Source organism: Polyodon spathula, chromosome 31 (genome assembly GCF_017654505.1).
Source record: "Polyodon spathula isolate WHYD16114869_AA chromosome 31, ASM1765450v1, whole genome shotgun sequence".
In the NCBI taxonomy this organism is placed as follows: domain Eukaryota; kingdom Metazoa; phylum Chordata; class Actinopteri; order Acipenseriformes; family Polyodontidae; genus Polyodon; species Polyodon spathula.
This window is the reverse complement of record NC_054564.1, coordinates 6,507,560-6,534,417: the sequence shown is the minus strand read 5'-3', so window position 1 is coordinate 6,534,417 and position 26,858 is coordinate 6,507,560. Positions and strand designations below refer to the sequence as shown.

General features: G+C 39.9%; 1 protein-coding gene across 4 annotated transcripts; it reads right to left on the bottom strand.

The window, feature by feature from the left end:
- Positions 1-1,207: 1,207 nt before the first annotated feature.
- On the bottom strand, positions 1,208-25,025 carry LOC121303231 (actin filament-associated protein 1-like 2). 4 transcript variants are annotated; one of them, XM_041233799.1, is made up of 16 exons: positions 24,829-25,025; positions 17,838-17,969; positions 16,169-16,252; positions 15,497-15,573; positions 10,208-10,304; positions 9,513-9,730; positions 6,796-6,972; positions 6,159-6,251; positions 5,890-5,977; positions 5,415-5,626; positions 4,775-4,911; positions 4,357-4,477; positions 3,913-4,012; positions 2,545-2,705; positions 1,911-1,997; positions 1,208-1,533 (listed from the first exon to the last, which is right to left on the bottom strand). In XM_041233799.1, exons 1-16 carry the CDS (start codon positions 24,842-24,844, stop codon positions 1,507-1,509), a joined length of 1,827 nt encoding a protein of 608 aa, XP_041089733.1. In that variant the 5' UTR covers positions 24,845-25,025; the 3' UTR covers positions 1,208-1,506. The 4 variants fall into 4 exon arrangements, with proteins under 4 accessions (XP_041089733.1, XP_041089736.1, XP_041089734.1 ...); XM_041233802.1 differs by having other exon boundaries at positions 10,220-10,304; XM_041233800.1 differs by having other exon boundaries at positions 17,838-17,966.
- Positions 25,026-26,858: the final 1,833 nt, after the last annotated feature.

The window sequence follows — 26,858 nt, the reverse complement described above, 5'->3', positions numbered from 1 at the left end:
AGCTCTGTTGTAAACTATGTATTGCTAATTTATTTAAACCAGCGCCTGGTTTCAAAATCAATACAAAAACTAAAAAAATAAGGATATTTAGAAGGGAGCTCAATGACATTTCGTTAGTAGGCAGTTTACATATGTATATGTGGTGGTAATATATATATATATGATAAATATATATATATATATATATATATATATGATATATAAATGGATATTTAGAAATACTAACAGAAACTTCAGTAAATACATTGATAAACACATGGTGTCTCAATGTCTTCAATATTTAAATTAATTTCTATATTCCAGTTTTCACCCCCCAAGTAGAAAAGTGTGTATTTATTCATGCAAAACCAAGTCTAATCCCACAGAGAAACGCTAGCTAAACCTAGAAAAGTCCTTTCATAAAAACCAGGTCTGCCCACAGAAGCTTCTCGACCAGAGGAAGACAGACAGCCCCCAAATAGTGCAGTCCTGCTTATATAAACAGTCCTTCTTGATCACAGGCAGGTGTCTCTCATTATTGGCTCAATAGCCAATCAGCCCCCAAGGCATTATGGGAGATGTAGTCCTGCTACCCTTTTTAACCTCAAGACTACATTTTCCTTTATCCTCCCCCTGCTCCATCACAATTATCAAAGAGGACTAACAAGGACTTGACTGGTGATGAAGAAGGCTTTGCCCTTAGATAAATTACCCCAGTAAACTGGAACTTTAAACATGAAAGGTGTCCCTGGTGGTCTTAGCTTCCATACTGTGGTACAAGGTAGGTGTCCACATGCTGGATAATGCCTTTGTTGAGTTCTGCTAGTTCAGCTGCATGACTCTGGGGAAGGTTTGTTAGCATGTCTTGCCTTCCAAGAAGTAAGATACTGCTTTATTTCTGAGATAATTTCACCCCAACAGTGTCTTTGGGGTCAAAGCATCTTACTGGCTGCAAAGCGTGTCAGTCATTAGGGGTGCTGGAAAATGTGAAAGCAAGGCTTGCAAACTGAGATAACCTAATGTAGGACCAGATATCATGTTTTAGAAATATAAACACATGTGTTTCTTTCAAAACTACACATTTGAGACCTGTATGGTAAATGGACGTGTATGGCAGAAAATGATCTGAATAAATGTTTGGTACCCGTGTGGCCATCAGACAGGGAGACCTTTTGTGACATTACATTTACACTTTCCATAGAAAAGAAACATTCAAGTCCTCTTGAAATGGTTAGTGATTTTATTTAAGGTGTAAATACAGTATTTGTCTTTACTGTTACACGTTAATAAAAGCAATTACAGGTCACTCTCGTGAAAGGAATCCATTGCTTCAAAACAGACACAGCATTAGGTGAAAATACCAATATAATACAAAGTTAAATGTTTAATTATTATTTTTAAAAAAAGTACAAAAAAACAAAACGAATGCATGATCCACACGCACAGTAATAATATATTCCTGCAATATATTCTTTCTCTCGCTAGGGCAAGCGGTAGAAAGAGCTGAAGATAGAAGGGAGGGCTGAACTAAACAGGAGCCTTTGTTTCCCATTCCTATAAAAACAAAACAAAAAAAAAAACACAACAGAGTTATAAAACAGATCAATCTAAATATTTAGCTTTAATTCCCAGAGGGGCTATTTTAATGACCTAAACTGTGGCGGAGCTAAATACCGCCACTCTTTAACTCTGTATTAATCCAGCTAGGGGTTCATCAGGAGTGATCTATTGATTACTAACATTACTACATACAACGTCAATCAAGCTTAGAATTGTTAAGGTGGCGTTATTAAGACTGATGACTGTAGATAATTAAAATAGGCCCCCGGCTCTCTAAAAACCGATCATACAACCTTGTGTTGAGATTATTATCGAGCAGGTCATTAAACCGCAACATGAAAAAGCGTTACTGAATCAAGTGAAATGCAAACCTTTCTTCTGAGAATGGAAGAGGTGGTTCTCTTTAGCGAGCTTTTTGCCGAAACTGTTCGTCTCAGTAAGGGACTCAGAAAGCTTCCCTGTAAAAACACAACCAACGATATTACTAACGGTCAGCCATGCTGTTCAAATTAAACCCTTTTTAATGGATGCGTTATTGAAAATGTTATGAATTAAAACTAAATAAGGAAATCATGTTTGTGCCAATAAAATGATATCTGAGTTGCTGGCATTTGTTTTTATGAAGTGGTATTGATTCAAGGAAGGAACAACACACTCAGGCCAGCATTTGGGTTGTAAAAGACTCCTCATTAGGGGCTGGAGCATCTGGCATTCTGACAATCTACCCGTTCAGACCCGTATTACAAGATAAGCACATTTCTAAAGAACAACTGTGTGTCTACAATATAAAAGATTATTTTATGAAACACTGTGCTTGCTAAGACTCTCCTACAAATCGCTACCACTGCAATCCTTCAGATCTCTCATGAAAAAAAAAAATGCCTTGATTATTTTCACCACAACATCCCCAAATCTCAGGGGTAAAGAAGATCTGTGTGGTTTTCACTAGCAGGACTGACAGAGCGATTCTATAGTAGTATTTGAATTGTTTTCTGTGTTCAATACCTCTGACCCTGTGGAGTTGAAAGCCAGCGACTGTCTGAAGGAGGTGTGTTTCACAGCCTTCCCCAGAGACAGAAGGTTCAATTCAGACCCCGCTTTCATCCGTGCTTTGGTTCTGCAGGCTACGTCCAGCTTCTGGACCTTCTCCTCCAGCTTAGGCAAGGCTTTTGTCAAAAAAAGAAGTGTTTAATAGATTACATGTTCTGGTAAATTTCTTATGCTTGTACTAGTCCTGGGTTTTAGAACTTCCCTGCTTTAGTTATATTATTGAAATGACTAGGAGTTTGAAAAAACTGATCACATTCCTCATCACAGCAGGAATGGGCCACACCTGAGGCAATTGGTTCATAGAACTTCTTCAAGCAGCTATAGGAAGGAGCATTTTACTTATAGTATAATTTATCTAATATAATTAAGGTCGTTCCAAAAACCCAGGACTGAGTGCAGGGCTAGTGTGAGTTTCAAGCCATGCTTTTAGTATAAATACTATCCAGGATTTGTTTACAATTTTTACACCCATAAAAAGTGAGACAGTTTGAAACAGGACAAACCAGGGGGGTGCAGCTGAAACGTCCCATTTCTAACTTTGATTTCGTATAGAGAGTTCCATTTACCACCAGTTGCAACAGGGGGAGAAATGCCAGTTGCACCCCCTTGTGGTCATTTCTAGAACCTCATATCAAAAAATATTTTCAAAGGCACTCCATTAGCACCCATAACATGACAACCTTATTAATGTCTTAATATACATATATTTTTAATAATATGTTACACTGCAGCTTCAAGAATCTACAAAATTGCTATATTAATTTCCAGTGATATAGTGGCTTTTTCACTCGATAATATAACACGTGCAAAAATGTTGATATAGACAAGCAAAAATCACATCCAACCGTAATTCAAATACATACACAATCAAAAACAGATGTAGAATAGTTTATTTTCCAATATATAACTACCCATATAAAAATAATAATGCTATATCATAGTGTTGCCAAGAATTTTGTGCAAATAACATGTTTTCCAATGGAAGCACAAAACACTTTTTGGTCTCATTTCAGTATACTATGACAGGGGTTCCCACACTGGGGGCCGTGAGATGGCTTCAGGGGTCTGTAGCACAGAAAATTCTCTCCAAAACGAACCAGACAAAACACTGCTACCCAGACCGGGGGATCAGTTAATTGACACGAATGCTGCTGTAAGGTGCTTGGGGGTTATTTTGAATGCAACACTGGCACCTGCCAGTTCCCTCGCTAACAGTACAGTACCATTATACAACAGAGGAGGTGCTTGTAAGAACGAAATAGATAACATATTCGGGAACTTTCCAGCTCTGAACAGACTGAACAATAGACTGAAGATACTTACTTTGAGAAACGTGTTTGGCAAACACTTCATTGTTGCCGTACCAGTTTGAATCTTTGGAATGCAACACAGCTGTTTGGGTATCATTTCTGGAGTTCTGGAACTGAACAAAAATAATATTACCGAGTGGTGAATCTGTCAGTCAACAGTTACCTCAACTATACTAAATGCTGATGGTTGAAATGCATTATACTATACAGCAATGGGCTCTATTCCCAAAATTTGAAGGACTGCTTTAAGGACTGTTTTTAAGGAACGTTTGTGAATGGGGTCCAATTTGTATAACAGTTAAAAAATAAAACAATAGGGCCTGTTAAAAGAATGTTTTAAAGTTTTACTTAAAAACAGTTTAGAACAGTTTCATCAATAGCCTTTACATAGACGTTCTTTAAAGCTTTGTGAATAGGATCCAATGTAACAAAAAATGCATGCGTTAATATGGAATACCATGTGCTCTAAGACGCCAGTGTTGGAGTATACTGGGTCTGCATGGCTTGCCCCATGCAGCTGATGAAACGGGTCATCGATGTACATGTTGGGAGCTGGAAACCTGCGCCCCATTAGTCCGCTGAAGGAAAAAATACAGCTCAATTTCATAAAGAAAAGCAATCTTTCAAATACATACATATCATGATTGAAGTGAGATTCCTATTGCATAGCAGTTTCACCCATTCCAGGTTTTACTACGAGCTTGATTAGCCCCAGTGTATAGGTAACAAGCTCAGATGAGTCTTATAAAACTGGTGGAATAATCAAACTTCTATGCAATGGGTGTCTTTCCATCCATGCACACATACACATGCACACATACATACATACATGCACACAGGCACACATACATACTGTACATGCATGCATGCATTACCTGAATGAATGTGTAGATGTGGAGTGACCTGGAAGCTCTGTGTTTGTTGGTTCATAGAGCAAACCTGATTCTGACTGGATTAGACTCCCAGCCTGCAGGAGATGAAACCAGCACTCTTTGTGCTCTGCGGAGCTAGCCTGGCAGAAAAGAGGGAACATATTCACTGGCACAGAAGACAGCGCGTTATAAAACAGGAGTCACAGATGCTGAAGACATAGGGCCTCTCACCCCCGATGCAATGATATATCAGAACTGTCGTAACGCAATTCGACTCCTGTGAGGCACATCAACCTGGCCACGGCGCTACTGTAAGTGCTCATATTTTGCGTTACAGGTAACTGGCACTTCTCTGACCCCACACATAGTTTCCTATGGCAGTAGGTGAGCTCCTATTACTTGTAACAAAGGAAGTGGACCAGCAGCACTGGGACAGGACAAAAAACACAAATAAAGTCTGGGAAATGCGATCAATAGCCAAACATAAATGGATCTTGAGACTGCTGAGAATTGTGTTGGTCATCATTCTCTCTGTGTGGTCCTTTTAAGTGTACCACGGACCACAGCTGACATAAAACAGACCTCCACGTGACTGTTTAGACATACCAAAGCAGGTGTTCTCGTTTTGAGGGGCCCACTGTACCTCTAGAACAGCCATGTCGGTGCCGTGCTGCGACACTGTGATCCTGTATCCCTGGGACGTGTCCGGGCCGGGCCTGATCTCGCACCCTGACAGGTGGATGCAGTACTGAGGGCTCTCCTCACACACTGCGTCCCGGGACATTTGCAGGAGGTCATTCTCAACGTGGCACCAGAGGCTCTGCCACTGGCAGTTCATCAGGACGTTGAGAAAACCTGAAAACGAAATCAAAGCCACGAAACAGAGCTGTCAAGGGTTTACAGGCCAAGACACTCCAGTACATTATGGTAAATATCCTCTAGCATTCTCTAGAGGTGTAACCCCCAGCAACTGAAAAATCACAGAAGGGGAAAAGCACATGACCTTCATCTAGGACTCTTGCAGATGTGCTAAAGGATAAGCTCCATCAGCCAAGTTGATAGGAGTTCCCCTGCCTGTTACACTTCCCGTCCTCCCCCTGGCCTCCTCACATTCTCACCCTTGTGTGTGATTTCTGTGCTGTTGAAAGCAGTAGGCTGAGCTGAACTCCCTTCATCCTGTGAACCTGTGTGCAGAACTCCACTTGCCTGTAAGAGAAGAACACTAGAATGCTACTACTGGACCTCACTCCTTCATTTTCAATGATAAATTGTCAATGCAAAAGAAACGATAGTTCACATGCAGCTACAATACTATGAGTAAACTGATGCCACTATAGAATATTCTCTAGTTAAAAGTTTGATCAAACATCAATAGCACGTGACTTACCCTGCAAGAATCACGCTTGTCTGATTTTAGTAAACAGGAAGAACCATGTGCTTCTTTTTCATTGCAGGAGGAACCGCGGACTTCTTCAATGATCTGATACAAAAACAAACCAGCAAGCAAAGTTTAGGCTCCTCCGTCGTCCTCCTTCTACCTATGTCTAGAAAGCATGCCTGTCTGAAAGCATGCAAGTGATCTGCTGGAAACATATTTTCATTCTGCACTACCGTATCAGCCCAGCAGAGGGCAAACTACACACGTTAGTCCAGTTTTAGGACGCAATTACTCTAACTATATACTGTATCAGGAATGCACAGTGAGTGCCAATGTGGCCCAGGTATTCGTTCCAACAATATCCTACTTTAGATAATTAAACCACTTAAAGCATATCCAGGTGTAAGTAAATCGTTTATTATTAGCTTATTATTCACTTCTAGGACCTCTGTCCCTGGTGGTTCAAAAACGAAACTCCAGTTTGAGATTGTAGGCATAAGCAGCAGGTCTGGTATTATGTATGCCTACAATCCATAGAAGGTGTACTCTAATCCTTCTACAGGAGCACAAACGGTCTTTAACCGCGCAGTTGCCCCCTGTGCCTCTCCCTTCTGATGGGACGGTTATACTGTAAACACCTCCAAACCTTCCTCCACTCCTCAGCCTGCTCGTAGCTCTGGAAGCCCATCACCACGCAGTCAGATCCAGCTGTGACCTTCAGCTCGTGCTGCATCTTCTTGTTGTGCTTGGACTTGTAAACCAGCTGGCAGCCTCGCAGGTTGAGCTCCAGGAGGGGCTGCAAGTCCTTCGCACACTTGTAGCACTGGGGAGCAAGCACACTGTTACAGAGCTGATTTGGAAATGTGCACACGAAGTGAGCTAATCTCTAGCGTTTACACCTCGACACATATTGACTGTGCCAAGCTCACAAAGAAGAAGCACAGTCTAGAGCAGGAGTCTCCAGCGCTGGTCCTGGAGAGCTGCAGGGTCTTCTGGTTTTCGTTTCAACCAAGCTCGCAGTTACTTAACTGCACCAGTTACTGGCTTAATTAATCAAGATGAACAGGCGTTCCAGATCTTTAGCCACTGATGATGTAAAGACACCTAGAAAACTTGCAGGACTGGGGCTCTCCAGCACCAGGGTTGGAGATCCCTGGTCTAGAGCAATGCAAAAATGAAACGTTTGTATCACGTTTCCACCTGGCGCTGGATTGAAAATCAGACTTTCTCGTTTCCATCAGCAGCAGATCAAGATTGGATGGTTTTAAACGGGACTCTATCAGTCCCAAAAAGGTGAAAGCTGGCAGGACTCTCCAACAGAAATTCAAAAATGGATGTGCAAAAAAGTTAACTATTACGGCTGAAATAATTTCACCTTTGCTTTTATTTACGTTTACATCTGATGGGATTTTTCCATAGAACACAGTGCCACCCGGTGGTTAAATGTTTGATAAACAGCTTATTTGACCTGTATTTCCTTCACTCTACTATGACCTAATGCAAGAAGTCTCTAGCTCTGACAAACCCAGTAAGAGAAAAACCTAAGGAAAATGAATGGAACAAAACATGTAGTGTTGGCTCGACCACTCATGAAACAAAAACGTCTTCTGATGCCATCAGGATGATTAGCTCTTGAAATCCTGAAGTGAAGCTGGGGGGGATGCTTTGCCAGCCCCCAAAAGGTCAGAATGTAGGGACAGTGGCCACACCTGAAGATGCAATGACATTCTTTCCCTTTACTTCGTTTCTAGTGGGGTCCTGCTTCTGCCCACCTCTCCAGTCATGTGACTCTCCCACTGGAATTTGAGGCCGGGAGTTTCCGACGAGTTTGTTTTTTGCTCTACCCACAAGGCTTTCCTATTAATCCTATTAGAAATCAAATACAGCCAGAAAGCATTTACAGGATCATCAGCTGCGCTATAATGAGGTGTCTAAATGATATCAGACAGGTATAATAATCTTCTAAAAATACAACTGAAGACAGTCCTGCGCATCTTATTACATGTAGCAGTGTAACAGAAGCATTGAGAAAACATTATTAAAAAGCAAGAGGACCCTTTCATTAGATGTTGCTATTCCTCATCACACAAAACAAACAGATAACGGGAGAGCTTTAGTCCAGCAGCGTGCAAGGAAAGTGTCTTTGGGTAGCTATGTGAGGCTGGAAACAGGAAACCAGTGTGATTAATCTGTTGCAGTGATAAACAGTTGGTTAATTGAATACACATTGTATCTCTAAAGGTTATATCTTACCATGCATTGCTATTTTGCAACAGTGTATTATCTTTTCATATCCTAAAAACCAACTTTACTGTTCATTTTTTTTTTCCCCTAAAAAATATTACGCATAAATTAAGGCTAGTTTCACCGATCTCAGATTACCGTAATGTTACCTTAGATTAGGCAGTCCACAATTAGCCCAAACACAAGTACTGTAAAGCCATATCATATCATATATAAATCATATTTTTTGTCATATGCAAAAAAAAAAAAAAAAAAGGCTAGCAAATATTTATGTCTTTACAGTATTAAAGACACCTCGAATAATATTGAGCTATTTTTTGTTTGACTCGGTCCAATCCCACAGCTCTGAGGTTTACTAACTTCAGTTCTAAGATTATCTTTTAAGCTGCTGACTTATAGAACTTTGGCAGCTTGAGCTGTTTCAGTACTGATGGCTTCAATTACTAGTTTTTCTGCAGATGGAAAGAAAAACAGAAGACCTGGTTGAAGAAGTTAAAAGAATTCGGAATAATTCAATTACTGTGGCCCACCCTAAAACAACAGAATGTTAAAAAAAAAAAAAAAAAAAAAGAAGAGACCATTAGACTATTTGGATTACTGAAGAGTTAATGGGTTTATCTAATTTATTCAAAGGCCTTAATCATTCTAGTATTACTTTTTTATTTGCTGTTCTCAAGTTATTTCAATAAAATAAAATAGGCAATTGAGTTACACGTGCATCCAATATATTATATATATATATATATATATATATATATATATATATATATATATATTTCCCGATGTATAATTAGCTAATTTTAAAGGGCTACATATTAATCTTATTAGTTTGGGACTGCAGATGGTGTCTTCAATACAAGGATAATATTAAATGTGGCTTTACACAGACGTCAATAGAAATATGGATGGTATATAAGTGAGGTGGTCTTTGTGCATATAGCCCAGAGGTGGCCAAACCCTGGTCCTGGAGAGCCACAAGCCTGCAGGTTTTCTGGGAGTCATCAACGTCAAATAACCTGGAAAAATCGAAAAGCAGAAGCCCCTGCTGCTCTCCAGGACCAGGACTGGCCACTCCTGACATGGGCAGAAGGGTGGGTGCGTGATTGTGCAGTGCTTTACCAGCAGCAGGTGGTTCCGGACGATGAAGAGCTGCTTGCTCCACTGCCCGAGCCACTTCTTCCTCCAGAGGAAGCCACAGATACGGGACTCAGGCACGGGCCGCAGGAGGCTCAGAGAGGAGGAGCACTGGATGTAATGCGCACGGTCCTTCACGTAGTCCTCCTCCCCTTCCTCCTCCCCATATGACTCATAATGACTGCTGTCCGAGTCCACGCACTCTGAGAGAGGCACAAAGAGCAGAGGGACCTGTTCAATTTAGAGCTCAGATTACAATGGATAAACAGGCTCAACACCGTAATGCCCAAAGGTTTAAACAGTAGTAGGCTGTTACATCATTAATGACATCACATACACGCTAACAGATTTAAATATGTGCAGTTATCATGGCATCAAAAGGCCTGCAAGTATCGCCACTTTTCAAACACATTTTCCCTTGACTAACGTTAGCCTAAACGTTGGGAAGTCGTCTCTTTATGAGCAAAAACTTATATAAAGTAGAGGAGCATTTTGGCTAGCGCTGTTAAAAACCCTGGCTGAAACTTTTGTCTGCTTGCCAGGTTAAGCCAGGGATTTATGTTTTAGAGCATTTTTACAGCACCCTGGTTTGCAGCCTTTCCTAAGAAATAGGCTGACGCCATCAGTCCCTTGGCTGAGCGGTTCATTCAGGCTTCACTGTGCAGGACAGCGCAGTGCACCTGTAGACTGACTTGCTGGGTTAAAAGGCTCTGCCTCTTCATAACAGTCATCGTCTTGAGTTTCCAAGGGATAGCAGGGGACAGTAGGCACAGCATTCTGGAGAATATAAAAAGATAGCATTACATTTAGAACATAATAATGCAAAAAATACAAGATATAAGAAATATATTCTTTTTCAGATTACAATATTGGAATATAAGAAATGTTAAGGTGAAATAAAGAATGTATTTTTACCTTTTTATTTCACTATGCATTACAAAGGCTATTGCTATCCATTTTACAGTTTGTTACAGTTCTGGTATAGTTATGACCCAGACTAACACAGAAAAAAACAACCAAAAAGCAGGTCAAATTGTACACCATTGAAGCACAAAACATTGGGACAGCATATGCATTTACAGGAACGAGCCTTCTATAGACCCTTATATAGGTAATGAACTGAAAGCTACTTTTCAATGCTATTCATGAGCCAACACACATCACCTGAATCCCTTAAGCTTCCACATAACAGGCTGATTTACTGGAATGTGGAAAACTACTATCATTTCCAAAGGTCATTTAGCATGCTGTCTAAAATGAGAAAAACATTCACCGTTGGAATATGGAATATAGGACAATGTCTCTAGATTCTCTTGAGAATGTTGCTGGATTTTGTAAAAGCTACCTCGAGGAATTCAAAGTTACCATTTTTTTGGCTTCTAAAGACATGCGAATAACAGTTTAGTCTTTCTTTTAGGCCTTCTGTTGTTCTCTGCTAATGAAAATCCAAATAAAACCGTCTATAAATAGTGTTCTCTTTCCTATCGCACCGACTATAAACATGCGATATTCCCGTGTCAAAGATTTCTTACTCCCAAAAGTTTAGCTAAAAAAGAAAGAAAAAACAGCCTTGCTCTAAACCCAAACCAGAACGCGGGCTCCAGCTGAAAATGTTGATAACGTCCATTTCAGTCAGATTATTAAAACAGACTAGACAACACTACTAGATTATACATATTTTTACACTACATTCTTCAGCATTCAGCCTCGCCTTTCAAGATACCCCTGCCAATAAATTAGCTTGCAGATAAGTGGAGAGGCTGGCCGTAAGGAAGCCACGGGGCAGGATAGCTGCCCTCCCCTGTTAGATGAAGCCGAAAAGTAGGTGCAGGCTGGGGAGGCAAACTCTAGGCAAATCCCACACAACTGACTGAGTTCAATATCTTTATTCTCCTAGTGAATTCCATCAGTAACACTTACTGTAGCCTGTATCCGAAACAGTGCTGTCTTCAGCGTCACACCATCCTTAAAATGAGAAGAGGTAGTCTTACCTGATTCAGACAAGTTTACTTATAAAAGTGTAGCATTGCTTAGGAAAGCACAGTGAAATAAAAAAAAAGAAAAATATACTAGTTCTGTATTACACCTCAGTTCAAAAGAAAAGTTTTGGATTTCACATTAAATACAAAAGGCATGCATTTTAAAATACAAAGCAGTATGGAAACTTAAATGCTAAGTGCACAGTATTGCCTTGGAGAAAGCTTGTGAAACTGAAGTCTCTATTCCTCTTGAATCCACCCCCCTCTCTCCCTCCTCATCCACCAATAACCTTGACCCCTCCCTCCCCTACTCTATTAAAACGTGTAGGTTTAAAATATGAGATGTTTGCTGTTATATTGACCAACAATTAGCCAAACTTACCTTTAATAAAACTACAACATTTCAAAGACAATTGTTTAAACTTCAAGACTAGAACGCACTGGCATACATTTAGTATGTAAAGATTGGGCATTTCTTCAGAGGAACTTAGCTAACATTCTCAATCAATAACACACTATTTGATAAGAGTTACGTTGCTGTCTTTGAGAAGCTTGGCGTGCCGAAAGGACAACCAAGCCCACCATTGTTTAAATGCAGTTATTTGAGAATACGGTAATAACCTAGTCATGAGGGTTTGGGAAAACACGCCCTTTAATACAGTGGACCTATCATAGGTGGCATTTGGACAACAAAGGTTGTTTATTGGATGTTAATGATTACTACTGTGATTGGCTGTACTGAATTACCTTCCCATTTTCTCCTACAGATTTAAACCTGTGATTCTAATGAAACTTGCACTTTAGCCTAACAAAATTCTTCTGTAAAACTCTCCTAAAAACTCTCTCTCCTAACTTTGCTGATTCTTAATGCTTTTGAATGCTGATTAGTGGAGAAGGTGCTGTTTTGACTAAACCATTTAGCTAAGAGATGGTGCTAATAAAATACTTTTAAGAGACTGTTAATTATACTTTAACCCTATAACCACTGGGACGGGACTACCTTGCTTCGGAAGGACAAAGGACATCGAATCTCTCGCCTTAAAATGAATTTCTACAAAATCTAGAAAGGATCAGATTGAGAAACTACATTCATTGCATGATTGTTGTTGTATCCGAGACTCCTTCGCAAACTTTTCCCCAGGAGGAAGCACTATGCAGTGCTTAAAAATAGGAAATGATTTTTGTTTAAGAGTTTCTGCTGAAATGTGTTATTAATACACGTTTGACTATACTCTGAACGTCAGACAATGCTCATATACATTTGTTAGTGATTGTGTGTCATTGGTTTACTTTTCAAGATGCTGTCTGTATATGTTTGTCTGACACTTAGAGCGCTGGTATTAGCATCTTTGAACCTAAAGGGTATATTAAATATATCATTAAGTGAAACTTTAATCTTTGTATTTTAATGGCATTTCTTTACCCAGAATTGGGGACCTTCGACCTCGCTTGCAAGATATAATAATGAATTGAAATACTTAACTGACTTTCATTTTAATCCTAGGCATTTAAAATGTAATCTTAAAATATACCTCTCAACTTACATTCACCTATGTTGGGGGGGGGGGGGGGGGGGGGGGGGGGGGGGGGGGGGGGGGGGGCAGGTTTAAGGGTTTACACTCAGGTATACCAATGTGTACTAGCATGGCGGTAGACAGCTTGGTCCTAAGCACATTGTCTCAGTTTAAATTGTAAATTTAAAAAAACACCATGTAAAATAAAGCATATATCAGTTCTTAATTTTACTTTAAACTGTAGCAAACGGTCTTTTTTGAAATCTTACAAAACTTAAAACTGCATACAGTATAAACACTTTTTTTTTAATATGCAAACCCTTAACTTTAAAAGTTTCTTAACCCCTTCAGTGAATTGTTTTTTGTACAGGGAAGAAGGAGCTCCTTTATTGAGTATACAAGAGAACAGGACAACATTTTAATTTTTTTTTCACATCTATTTTAAAGGTATACAAAGTGAATGGCTACAATAAATTTTGAGTTGCTCATGAAGTAAAAATGAGAGGTGCATATTTGTTTTTATTCTCACACATCTTGAGCACATCTCTATAAACAGTGCTGTTGATTTCTGCCACCATCCTGCCCAACCCTAGCAGCAATTACCAGCCGTGTCCCAGTCCATGTGAGATTATCTCTGAGATCCCGTGGAACAGTGCTGGATTGTGTCTTTGATAGTTTCCCCAGTGTGTGGGTGTTCTGCCTCTACCACGTTATCATGGAGACATAAATAATTAGAGTATGAAATGTGACTTCCTTTCCGCAGGCCCGTCTCAGAGAATCGCAGCGTGCTGATGGAGTGGTCACGAACTCTCATATAAACACTGCATTCCCTTTCTCAAACATAATGCCTTTTTGAAATGCTTCTCCCCTTGAAAGCTGGAGTAACATGTGACTGTGGGATGCTTTGGCAGCGACTTCAATACCTTATCAACTACACGTCAGCATCTTAACACAAACAGATTTCTGTTGTTTTTTTGTTTTCTTTTCTGTCTCCTAGGCATTGTCTACACATGCAGACAAATCCCTTCTACTCAAACTGCTCAGGGGGCATGGTCAAATCTGTGTAAGCTTTCGGAGAAAAGGTTGAATGTTGAACAAGGGGATTTTACTGTGCGTTGCTGTGTGTGTTCCCTGGAAATAGAATGACAGTGCTGTAGCTCCTTTTTCAGCTTGGGCCTGACAGAAATAAATCATCATTCATGTTGCTGCCTTAGCCTTAGCTGTATTTTCAATTGATTATGGCAATAATTATTTTAAATATTTTCAATCACATTGATCCACAGAAACAGGTGCAGTAAGGGTTCTTTCTTAATTACCCACATGCTGCTTTCACTGGGCTTCACCACACCTCAATAAACTTTAAAAGGGGACTTTACTGTACGAGATTGAAAAGAGGCACTTATTTGAATGTACTGGTAACTAACACTTGGGTCACTGCCTATACCTTGTTAAGTTTCCTATGTGTGCTAAACTATAATGAAAAGTCTTGGCAGGGAATCTTTTTGTACCCTGTGGATTTAGCATTCCTAAAATCAAACAAAAAAACATTAAGCCTGAAGGGGATATTTTTGGTGGATAATACAGTTGGATAATGTTCTAAATTCTAGTATTTTCTCTGTATCGGTATGTTGTGAGTGCGTGCACTCTGGCCCAGTGCTTGTGCACTCATTCTCCTCGCTGAGGGCTGTGGGTACACCTCCCTAAACCGCAGCTCACTCCCGTCCTTTCATTACCGCAGCCGCGCAACTTTGTACTGCATATGCTGTTTGAACAACTGTTGGCCACTCAGCATTTATATCCTTTTACAGATGCCTTCTAATTATGGTGCACCTCGAGGTTTGATTAGGTTTCAGCCATTCCCAAGAGCAAACCCGCTGGTCTCCCTTTCTCAGAGTTAAACACTGAAGACAAAGTAGCTTCAAATGTCCCTCTTGAGATGTCTGCAATCACTCTGCGTGGGTCTTCCTGCAGTTACTCCAATACTGCGTCTAAGATCAAGCCTGCATCTTTACTGCCTGACAGGCATCTAGCTGAAGAGCAGCTCCTGAACCCATTGTCAAAGCACCTTCAAACAAAACTGAATTTTAGTAACTGCAATAACTCTGAATGACTGCAAACATCACAAAAAGGTAAAACTCTTTAAACAAGCCAAAGTGTGTCTGAACCTGGGCACATAAGAGTGCTTGCCAGTTCGGTAATGTTAAGAAAAGATTTAATATGCAATTTGAATATGAATTCATCACATCATGTTAGTTTACATGCAAAAGCATTTAACTGAGTTCACCACCAAACAATACTAATGAATGGGCACAGGCTAGCCAGAGCTGTGAAAGAGCAGCAAGACCTATGTAAAGCATTGTGCCATTCTTGGAGAACACGCACTCAAAGTCAATAGCATCCATCGATGTCTTTCTTTGCCATGATTTAAACACAGCTGCCAGTTATCAAAAGATAACTACTGTTGATTCCAACTCACCACTCTCAGGAGCCACTCAGCTGGTGAAGAAGAGGGTTCTGAATGTTCACTGTCTAACGTGCTCAGAAGATTGCTTCCTGTATGAGAAAATATACATTAGCAATAAGCCCTTTTATTTTTTACCAAATATTTCCTGGGCTATAAGATAAACATGTCGATTTGCACAGGAAATGTGGCCCACTTAAGCAATTAAAAAAAAAAAAAAGAACTGATGGAGGATACCTTCCCCAGCTAGACCGTCACTGCTTTTCCATCCATCCCTTGATATTTACCCAAAGAACTGGGAAAGATTTTCACATGAAAAGGAGACAAAGGGTTCAGCCACTGCCTTCGTTCGTGGAATCATTTCAAATAGGTATCGAACCATGAACTTCAGTTCTATCCATAAAGCCATGGGACATATTGTATATCGAGGGGCAAACAACAAACTAGCTATTGTATTGACAATTTAGTCTGGTACTGGAAGCGCCTATAATATGCTTGATGTTTCCGTGGTTTGATCTGAGGATGAAGTGACTTCCCTGGCAGAACCACCACTTTGCGTAATCGACACACTCGTTTTTTTACACGTCAAAAACCAACCCTGTGCTGTACTACAGTCTGATCTTACCTTGTCAGTTCATGAAACTGTGAATTCTAAAGGGAAAATGTGAACGGAAGCAATTGTCTTACCGCTGTCTGGCACCTGAGCTTCGCTGAGGTCACTGTTTGTAGCACCAGAGGGACAATTCATTATCATGTACTCTGCATCCTCGGCTGCAATAGAAGACAGACCCAGCACAGCATGGGATTAAGATTGTTTCCATTTGCACCAAGAATACAGGCTGTAAAAGCAAATTTCATTCCAAAAACAAACCGAGACTGCCAAACATCAAATAAATAAATAAACTAGTCAAAGACCAGTGCTGCACTTTCATTTTTAACCCCGGAAGGTACACAAGGAAATGAGTGGTAGTTCAAAACGGTTTCTTCTTAAGATACATTTGAGAGCAACTCAAGTATCACAAGGAGGAAACTGACAATTTGAGTGAGGAGATCCCACCTGTCAATAAATTTGAAACCCTGTTTCGTGCCCCTCGTTGCAAAAATAAGAAAGCTAGCATAATTTTATTAATTGCACCTTAAAGGGTCAAGTAAGAAAACCAACAGATTAGTGATTAACATTTCCTAATTGTTTTCCTTACAACATATGCAGAATTTCCAATAACATTAAAACAATGTGTGTGTGTGTGTGTGTGTGTGTGTGAGTGAACTGCAATATGCTAAATACATCAGGATTCTTTTTCTATACTGGAGTGCAGTGATTCAGCCAGAGCTGCACTGTAAATCAACCAGGACCTGAGTCCAGCGATTAAAGTAATTCACCATCGAGAAATGATTGATCATCCTCCTGCTCTCCCAGACATGAGGAAACCTGGCTTCAGTCTGTCTTTTATAAGCATTGAGGGACCTGCTATCTGCTGCATCTTTTAGCTTCTGGAACTACGATTGCTGCAGAAGAGCGAACTTTAAAGCCACTGGGAATTCAGATTTCCTTCTGCCCTTGAATCTCTAGATTTTTTTTATTATTTTAGACAAGCTTAATGGTGTTATTAATTTGCTCCGGCATCTGAATGATTTGAGTAATTTATGGACGCCATTGTCCACCCAACAAACAGATTCCTGTAGCAAAGCAGACAGACAAATATGTATTTGATATACTGTATATTCAACACAACACTGCCTGGCCATTGTGTTGGGACCTGTCTACCCTACTGGGTTTGACATTGCCCTTGTGTGGGGCATGCCCTCCTGATATACCCAGGCTCCCTTGATTACTCGTAAAGAAAAAAACGAACGCTGTATTTAAGCAAAGTTGTGAGTCCAGTCCCCTCAAAAATTCTGCACTTTCACCCTGATGGTGAAGGCTACGTACACTTGAGCATGTTTGGGATGAACTTGACACTAAATTCATCATCACAATCCTCTGCCTACTGCTCCACATTTCTGAAATATTAGACTGAATGGATTAACATCCCTAAAGACACCTTCCAGCACCTTGTGGAGTCTATACCATGTTGTGCTAAGGCTTTGATCGGGGCAAACACAAAGGCCCAAACTGTAACTAGGTACAGTTCCTAATAAAGTGACCATGCAGTGTATACTGCATACAAATTAGGTAAAGCTCAAATTGTCACTGTTTGTGCTAAAGCAAAAGAATCCACTATACAAAAAGGAACAACGAAAAAAGAGTGAATGAATCTTACAGGGTTAAATATGAGAGAACTGCTAACTGTCAATGTCTTATACCATGAAAAAATGCTTTTCAGCTCTGAACATGGCATCACTTTTAGACACTTACTAGACTGGTCCTGCAGTTTGGAAAGCAGATCTGAGATGGACTTCTTTTTGGCTTGAGCAATGTAGCTCAGATTCTCACGGTCCAACACCAGCAGAAAGGACTGCAGGTCAGAGATGAGCTGGTTTAATTCTACTGGAAACAAGAACGAAGTCAAGCAAGAAGAGGCAATAGTGTAAGAGACAACTTGTGATCCTCAACAAACATTGTTTATCAGAACACTGCAACAGTGTAGAGCTTCTAGAATGACAAGGTGGCAGATAGGGGCCGGTTTCACCTCTAGAATGACAAGGTGGCAGATACGGGCCGGTTTCACCTCTAGAATGACAAGGTGGCAGATAGGAGCCTGTTTCAAAATCCAGTTCAGTTATATAGAAGAAAATTAATTGAAAGAATCATTTTTTAAATAATGTAATCATTTAGATTAAAAAAATTATTTAGTCTAGCTGATTTCAACAAAACTATGTTCTGTCTTGAAATATTTTGTGAAACAGACAGAAATAAGATATCTTGCTAGCTGGCAGCCTGCTAAATGCTAGAATCTTGTTTTGTGAAACTTTCCCAGGTTTTAAGGGGTTTTTAGCTGGTGTCCCTGCATCTTAAACAACACACTCATGGGATAATTACACTTTATCAACAGGGGCTCCACACAAAATCTCACTGTATAAGACTGAACCAAACCTAATTTCAATACTACATTAAAAAAGACTTCTAGTCCGCATGTGTGTCTTTGAATTTTATAATATTCTTTCAGTATGACTACATCTATCATCACTGAGCATTTTATAGTAAAGATGAATCTTTTCAGAATGTAAACAAGGCCTGTCTTCTGATGAATTTGAGTAATTGGTAATGAAAATAGATTTAAAAAAAAAAAAAGATATTTGAAACAGGAAAAGGATTTGCGCTAATATGTACAATGACAATCTGCATGTAAATGGTTAACCTCCTGTCAACAAAGACAGCACAATCCCACTTATGTTATCACAGTAAACAGCGATCAAAGGAGGGTTAACTGGGAGAGTGTGTATCAGACAAGCATTGTGCTGCTGCCCCTGTATATATTATTTAGTAAAATAATCCATTCTGCCCCGGCACAGATACACAGACATTGTACTAAAACAAGTGACTTCTTATCATGTTCAATGGCCTTTAATTTCTCTATGAAAAGAACGCCCAAGTCTCACTCTGAATGAAGCCCTCAGACCACTAACACCAGAGTATCTTGCACACTACTCAATTGTTTTAGCATAATTCATGCAATTCTGCAGCAAAACAGCTGAAGTAGCTCCAGTGACTCACTAAGTTACAGGCATACCCTCATCAACCCAAAACAGCCTAATATGGAGACTCAAAACCACAAACAAGAGGGAGACTGGAACATTCTCACAGGGGTTCCTGTACTCCGAATCCTTCTGCACACAGGGCCGTGATTTGGGGCTGCTGGCGGGCTTATTTTTAAAACTGCCTCTCCTCAGTGGCACATCACATTGACCGTGTGGCAGACTGGACAGAGGTGTTAATCCGGATTACAATTTAGATCCAGCTGTCCTCTTTACTTCTGAAAAGTGGAAATGCACATTTGAACATGGGGGGGGGGGGGGGGGGGGGGGGTCCATATGTGCTGTGATGGTAAAAATATATCTTGGCCTTGATGTTTATCCAAGCTGCCTTATGATTAGCTCTGGTTGCTCACACCTAGTATTAAAGAACAGCATACGAATGCACAAAACAAGATGCTAATTTTAAAAGATGCAGGTATGCACAGGGGCCGAGGGACACATTCGGCGTCTTTATCAAGGTCTCCCATTGCAATGAGCTCACTTTTAGCAACAGAGAAATGGGCTGTTTGTGTTACAAAACTTGTAACAATTCAAGCACGCTTTTGGCCTTTTTGTTCCTACTTTTGACAAATTGAAATGGTTATTTTTCTTTCATATGAAAGGATGCACACTGAAGTTTTGATTAAAAACTCAATGGTGTCACTTGAATAATCTGGTTATTTCCCAGGCAGGTTGAAGAGGTGTACTAGTAATGAGCACTATAGTGTAAATATAGCATAGTGCTGCAAGACAGTAATGTAGAAGAGGCAGCTAAAAAACTAATTATTAACATTTATTAATACAGCGCTATTGAAGCAAAAACACAAAAGAACATCAGGTTTTTTTTTGTTTGTTTTGTTTTTTAATCTATGTAATCCAGTTAATCTTTAATTTTAATCTGGTAATGATTTAAAAAAAAAACAAAAAAGAAAAAAAAACACATGCTTGGAATAAAACCTGAACTATCACCTTGTTTTATAATATTCAGAAATGTGACCTTGCGCATGGCTGTGTTTATGCACCCAGCTGAGTTTCAAAACAATTTACAGAGAATTCATTCTGCGCCGTCCAAGGCACGTGCTATGTGCAACCTTTTTTTTTTCCCCTTCAAAACAAAACAAAAATAATGAAAAAAAAAAAATTCAGTAATTAACAAAGCTACGATTTAAGGAGGACATTTTTCACATTTTGGAAATTTTGAAAAGCCCACTCAGTTTTCTCTCAGCACAGGGAAGAGTCTACAGTTTTTTGTTCTTTCCACCATAGCCCTCGTTCTGCATCAGAGGTGAAACGGTCAAGAATGACTTCCATAACATTGCTATAAGGAATCTGTTCAGCTCGACCGCTACCATGTAAATTATACCGACATACCATACTCTCTATGCTTTACACACTCTGCTACCATCATATAGAGTCAAACCTGCTTAACATCACTTCAAAGCAACTGAGAGCACAAATGATGACAATAAGCAGAGTTGACATTATCAGGAGTTCGTCAAGAACCTAACAAACCAAGCGACAGCGTACACATTCAAACCAATGCCATTTCTCTTCTAAGTCCTCGCACTTTCTTGTACGCATTCTTTTGGCAGTTGAAGCCACTTGAGAGTTGTGATCATGGGCACTCAGAACTGCATTCCTGTTTTAATAACCTTGAGTGCCAACCAAAGTGATATATTATAAGGAGCTTGTTTCCATCGACTCCCATAGTGGTCGAACATTTCAGCTGGGTGATAATAAACGTGGTGTGATATTAAGCAGGGTTGACTGTCTATGTTTCTGAATCCATTATTATATTAAAGGCACTAATTCCAGCCCAAGTGGACCAATGAAAATCATTCAACCTCAATGAATTAGTTGTTGTCGGAAAGTCCTTGGAAACGAGCTGTAAAGGAATATGAACGTCATTGGCAAGCCCATCTCCTGCAAATCAGGTTCCCAAAAAATGGGCGAACTTAAGACACAGGACTACATCGGGAATCCTTTTCCCCGTCACATGTGGCTGATGCATCATCAATCACAAGTAGAAGAGACGCCTCCCCAGGGTCCAGCTGGAATCAACCTGAAGTATCAACCTACTGTTTCGATCAACTTAACCTGTATAGAGCAGACCCTTCAAACACGTCTGTGTTACTTACCTGCCCTGTCAGTTAAGCAGAATGCAAGTTAAACAGTGGAGATTGCTAATAATGCTTGTTACGTTCATGCATGGTCTGTTGTATCATTGTAGCTTGCTTTTTGTTTAAAAGCTGCATTTTGATATGTCACTCTTTCTTCTTTTTAAGCACGATCTCGTGCCAAATGAGGTCTGCTTTGAATCCCAACGTCAATGCCTTTGAAAAAAGACTTCAAACCACCTAATTATCCCGGGGCAAGTGTCCCTCAATATCTTAATGAGCTTGGAATGCTTCTTACTACTTGAGAAATTTATCCTGACATCGACTCAACGTCCTGGACAGGGTATGTGACTTGAGCACCCGGCTTTCAAGTATTTACAACACAAAACAAAGAGCGCTTACAGAGACATGTCTAGTTAATGCATTAGGTAAAAAGGCATATGAAATTGGAAGAATCTTATATAAGGTAATATGTACAGCTATGGCCATAAGTTTTGCATCACCTCGAATTTTAGGAACATCATTTAAAAACAAAAATAACTATATGAACATAATTTAGATATTTTATTTAACATCATGTAATCAAAGAAACTACAAAAGTGTATCGTAAGTCATAATATTAGTACCGTTTTTTCATGTTATATTTTGAAATGTCACTTGCAATGCAGACACTAGATTTTATCAGTGCATTAACAGTCCAGCAAGATCTGCTGAAGACATCACCATTCTGTAGGAGGTTGTGTGGCCCAGCAGGTCCCCAGTTCAAATCCCAGCTCAGCCATTGACTCACTGTGTGACCCTGTGCAAGTCACTTAACCTCCTTGTGCTCTGTCTTTCAAGTTAGATGTTGTTGTACATGACTCTGCAGCTGATGCATAGTTCACACACCCTAGTCTCGTATCTTGTAAAGCTCTTTGTGATGGCGGTCCACTATGGGAAAGGTGCTATATAAAAATAAAGATTATTATTACTCACAGAGGACCCCGGTGCAAAGTGACACAGAAATAACAGCCAGCATTGAGTTTATGCTTCTCTTCTGGGACAGTTGTCCTGGGCCTCTGTGTGTTGGGAGCTCCCGTCCACAAGCTTCATAATGGCATGGAAATGCCACAGTTCCAGCCGCACCACGAAACCAATCTGTAAAACTCAATCTCCTCTCATTCCCCAGTATCAAACTGGGGCTGCAGCTGGTTCCATCTGCAGCCTGCAATCTTCAATCCAATCTGCAACTGACTGAACTGGCTGTACCATGTTTTAGTGTGTATAACAGTACTATATATCCACAGCCTTCACGTTCAGCCTACATATCTTTTTTCAACAATCAAACCCTTCGTACTGGACACTCATTAAGCTTGTTGGAGAGGTCGAGTTCTGCCAGCCTGCACTCCTAACTGGGGCTGAGGGAGTTCCAATTGAAATCGATTTGATCTCTGCTGCTGATGGAAACGAATGAGCTACAGTGATTCAGGTTCTTGGTTGAATGGTACCACAGTTAGATTTTCTTATTATGATCTCAACCGATACGCACTGATAAGCCATTCAGGAATCATGGCACCAGATCAGTACAGCTGACTACCCAATCAGGACCACTCTGCAGTATGTGTTCCAGTCCCACAGTGTTGCCGCTGCTGGGAATGCTGGAGTCTGCTAATGGGTCTGCCAGGGTAATGCACTAGTACCCTAATAGTGAAGGATGCTTCTTGTTCTTAGCTATGCTTTATGGTGGTGCCTTGATGCTTAGAACACCTCCCCAATGCCTTGCAATCTTGTATGTTTGTCGTGATTGATTTTACTCCTCTTGACTGCTTTTACAATAACAAACCCCAGCCTGTTTTGTATAACAGACCTCAGACATTGTAAGGATTCCTCTGTTTTAATGAAGTTCGAGGGAACTTGGATCACTCCCCCCCACTCACTGTGTTTAAGTCAGACACTGATTCACTACCACCTGGTGCAAGCTGGATACAGACATGTGTAGTATCGTCTGACTTCCCACACCATTACCATGGATAACAAAGACAAAACCCACCGGCTGTCTGTAAACACAAACACTGGGACCTGCATACTGTGTAAGAATGTAAGCCTGAACAGAGAGATGGCCAGACACATCCATATACTGATGCTTCAATAAGTTAGACTAAAGTCCTCAGTGAGTTTCATAACAATAGGATAAGTGGTTACCTATCTATCTATCTATCTATCTATATATATATATATATATATATAGTGTATGTGTGCCCTGCAGACAGACTATATAAATTTAATAACTTAAAGAATGTCTTTAGCAAGTTTCACCACACAATTGGATAAGCGGTGCTCCAGTTACACTGCATGCAAAACAACTTTTGATGTATGTAAATTGTGACATGCACACACTCCCAGCCTCCTCTCCCATATCCCCGCTACAGGGCAGCCCTCGCCTCCGTGTTGGTGTACTTCAGTGTCTCCTAAGCTTTCTTTATCGGACACGGCGAGTTTAATAATCGTGTAAAATGCACGACCAATGATGTCATTTCGTTTTCAAAGCGAGTTCGCAACGGGACGGTGGATCGTTTCATGAAAAGATACGAATCAGATGAGACTTCCATTAGTTTAACATAAACATTTCTGCGGGCTCAGCCTCTCTGGGGATGGGGATACCGGAGGGGGGGTATTTCCGATTGCTGCTCTGAAGCTATTACATACATTCCTTCACAATGATACAGCTGGAAACCCGACTCCACTCCGTAAGACACAGAGCTGCGGGCTGCAACAGAAGCTTCTGAGAAAGGGGTTGAGCGCCGTGCCAGAATCACATAGCTTTATAATATATAACAGCAACTGTGGTCTGCAAACAAAATCCTGCAATATAACGTCTGCACAGTACACCGATATCAGTCTCTTCCAGGAATGTCTAATGATCTTTCAGCACAAAAGCACCGCACTGTTTACGTAGTTGTGTTTAAACAAACAAACTGTATAATGCAATGCGTTTTATAAGAAAGGGCTAATTGTATATCCTTTAAATAAAGTCTCAAACATTGCTAGTTTTGTCGTACGGTGTTTATCCTTATTCTCCTTAGGTTATATCACATCACCCTTAAGCAGCTCTCGAGAAGACGAGTCGTGCCTCTTTGCCAGTGTGTGTTTATTTTGGCAAATACTGTTTTGGACCAATGAATGCAATAAAGAGGTGTTTTTTTTTTCTAAACTGGAAAATACAGTAATAATAATAATAATAATAATAATAATAATAATAATAATAATAATAATAATAATAACGGTATCGCTCATTGCAGTTGTTGTATCGCCATCATGCTTTCAAAAAACAACCTGACCAAAAAACAAAAAACGTTATTTATGCAAAGGACGTCGACTAAATGCAAGCACGCAGAGTCTAAAAGTCATAGTTGCAGAATCATTCTTTCTGACAAAAAAACAAAACAAAACAAAACAAAACAAAAGCTAAACAATGTGTAGCTCTTTGTCAATTCTGGACACTTTCTCGGAACTTGTAACCCTTTTCCGTTGGGTATTTAGCAGCAAAACTTTGCAAAAAAAGTAGCAAAAGTTTACCTTTTTGTTTGTCCATTGTTGATATGATTCAAGAATATGCAACACCGTGTCTCTTCCAGATGTCACATACTGGAACAGTATTTCGCATACCCTGCGTTCCTTGCTGCTGGCAGGTCTGCTTAGCGTCTGAATGAACTGCAGTCAAGCAGACCAGCTACAGACCGCAACGCGAATAGAACACCCCCTTCGCCTGGCTTCAGAATGGGTACAGTACTGTGCGCACAGACCCCTGAACCAACATATTTCAGGAGGGACATTTTGGGTAAAAAACGAAAATCTCCAGCATAGTGCCATCTAAAGGAAAGCAAGACACTTACAAATTATGTGATGCGGGTATTATAGTATATAAAATAGCAGCACCGTCACGTGAGCAGCTATGTAATTAATAATAATAATAATAATAATAATAATAATAATAATAATAATAATTACAGTACCCAAAGTCCAAAAACTACCATTTGTTTAATTACATTTCTGTTTTGTAAAATGTGTGTAATTATTTCCCTAACTGGATTGCTTTAAGATACAATATTGAAAATTACAAAACATATTTTTTACTAACTGCATTTAATGCAATTTATTCTACAATTCATGGTTTAAAATAAAAGAAATCTCTAATAACAGTTGTTGCCTATATTCAGGTAATTCCCCTATATCAGTTACCTCGTGCAATTAGCAGGCATTGGAATTGGAAACACCTGCCCTATGTAGCAAAAACTTAGGTTTTGTAATACAAATGTGTGCATTGCAGGGATGGAAATAAGACTCCCATTGCATGCATTTCTGGTTTTACTATGAGTTTAACAAGACACAGTGAGCTTGTTGCCTATGCACTGTGGCTAATCAAGCGTGTAGTAAAACCTGGAATGGGTGATTCCGCTATGCAATAGGAGTCTTATTTCCATCTCTGGAGTTCCCTTTTATCTGTTGCAAGTTTCAGGCTCATGGGACAAAACTATAAATTTGTAAGACGGCAGATGATAGGCGTTTGATTGACAGGTGTCCCAAAAGTCCTTTACTGAAGATTCATACATCCACTTTACCTAAAGCTGATCATTAAAGAATGGTGGCCTTCCACCTAACTTACAGTGTTATGGCAGGTGTTTCTAATTATTTGTCCATTCCTGTACCTGTAATAGGCCCTATCCCTATTAAAGAAGAGCATGTTTAACATTAGTAGCACATATCACATTTGTAATGTCATATGAACCATCTTCTATTGTGCTCGCATTATGGTTGTCTACATTATGTAAACTTCTCCAATAGACGAGGGTGGCATTTAACCCCAAAAGCAGGATGCAGGCGTTAGCGTCCCCTTGTATTGCATGCTGTCTGATCTTCCAAGATTAAGATAATGAACAGAAATCGGGTAAGGGTGCTGAAAGCAAGGACAAATCCATTGCTTTTTTGTTGCTGACATTTCTCATAACTTGTAAAGATTTAAGAGTGATAAAGGTATGTAAATATATCACCACTTTTCAACTTCAACCCTGTTAGGGAAAACAGTCTGAATCTTTATTTAAGAATATAATAAACCAGCATCAGACAGTAGCAACCCAACCAATTCAGTTTCTAATAGCATTCTAAAATTACAGTAGCTCCCCCACACAGTCTTTCTAATTGCTAAACACTTCTACAGGTCTTCAGTCTCACTTTCAGAAATAAGCTGTTGAAATAATTTGTCATTGTATAATTACAAATAGAAAACTGATACAAGCTTACAACAGCAGTGTCAGACAAAATCATTTTAATTACACTCCTGTTGAAGAGTTCCAGCTGTTACCTTCTGAGAGTCTGCCTGGTGATCTGTGAAGACTGCAGCTTGGAACCTATGGACAGTGTAAAGCATTAAGCAGTAAACAGCCACAGAGAGATTCTGGACTCAAGTCTTGACAACAGCTATGCAATGCAGCTTTGCAAGGTTCAAGCTGACGTTTACCTTCCCACGTCAAGGTGTGGTTTCCTTTGCTTGCCTGCTTGCTCTTCATCGCCACCTGGTGTTTAATGCTGGATGTAAAGGAATATGGAAG

Excerpts from the sequence above, each read along its gene's own strand:
- LOC121303231 (XM_041233799.1), bottom strand. Across the intron at positions 5,978-6,158 it reads ACAAGCGTGATTCTTGCAGG|GCAAGTGGAGTTCTGCACAC; the intron begins GTAAGTCACGTG and ends CTTCTCTTACAG. Across the intron at positions 1,998-2,544 it reads TCAACTCCACAGGGTCAGAG|GGAAGCTTTCTGAGTCCCTT; the intron begins GTATTGAACACA and ends GTGTTTTTACAG.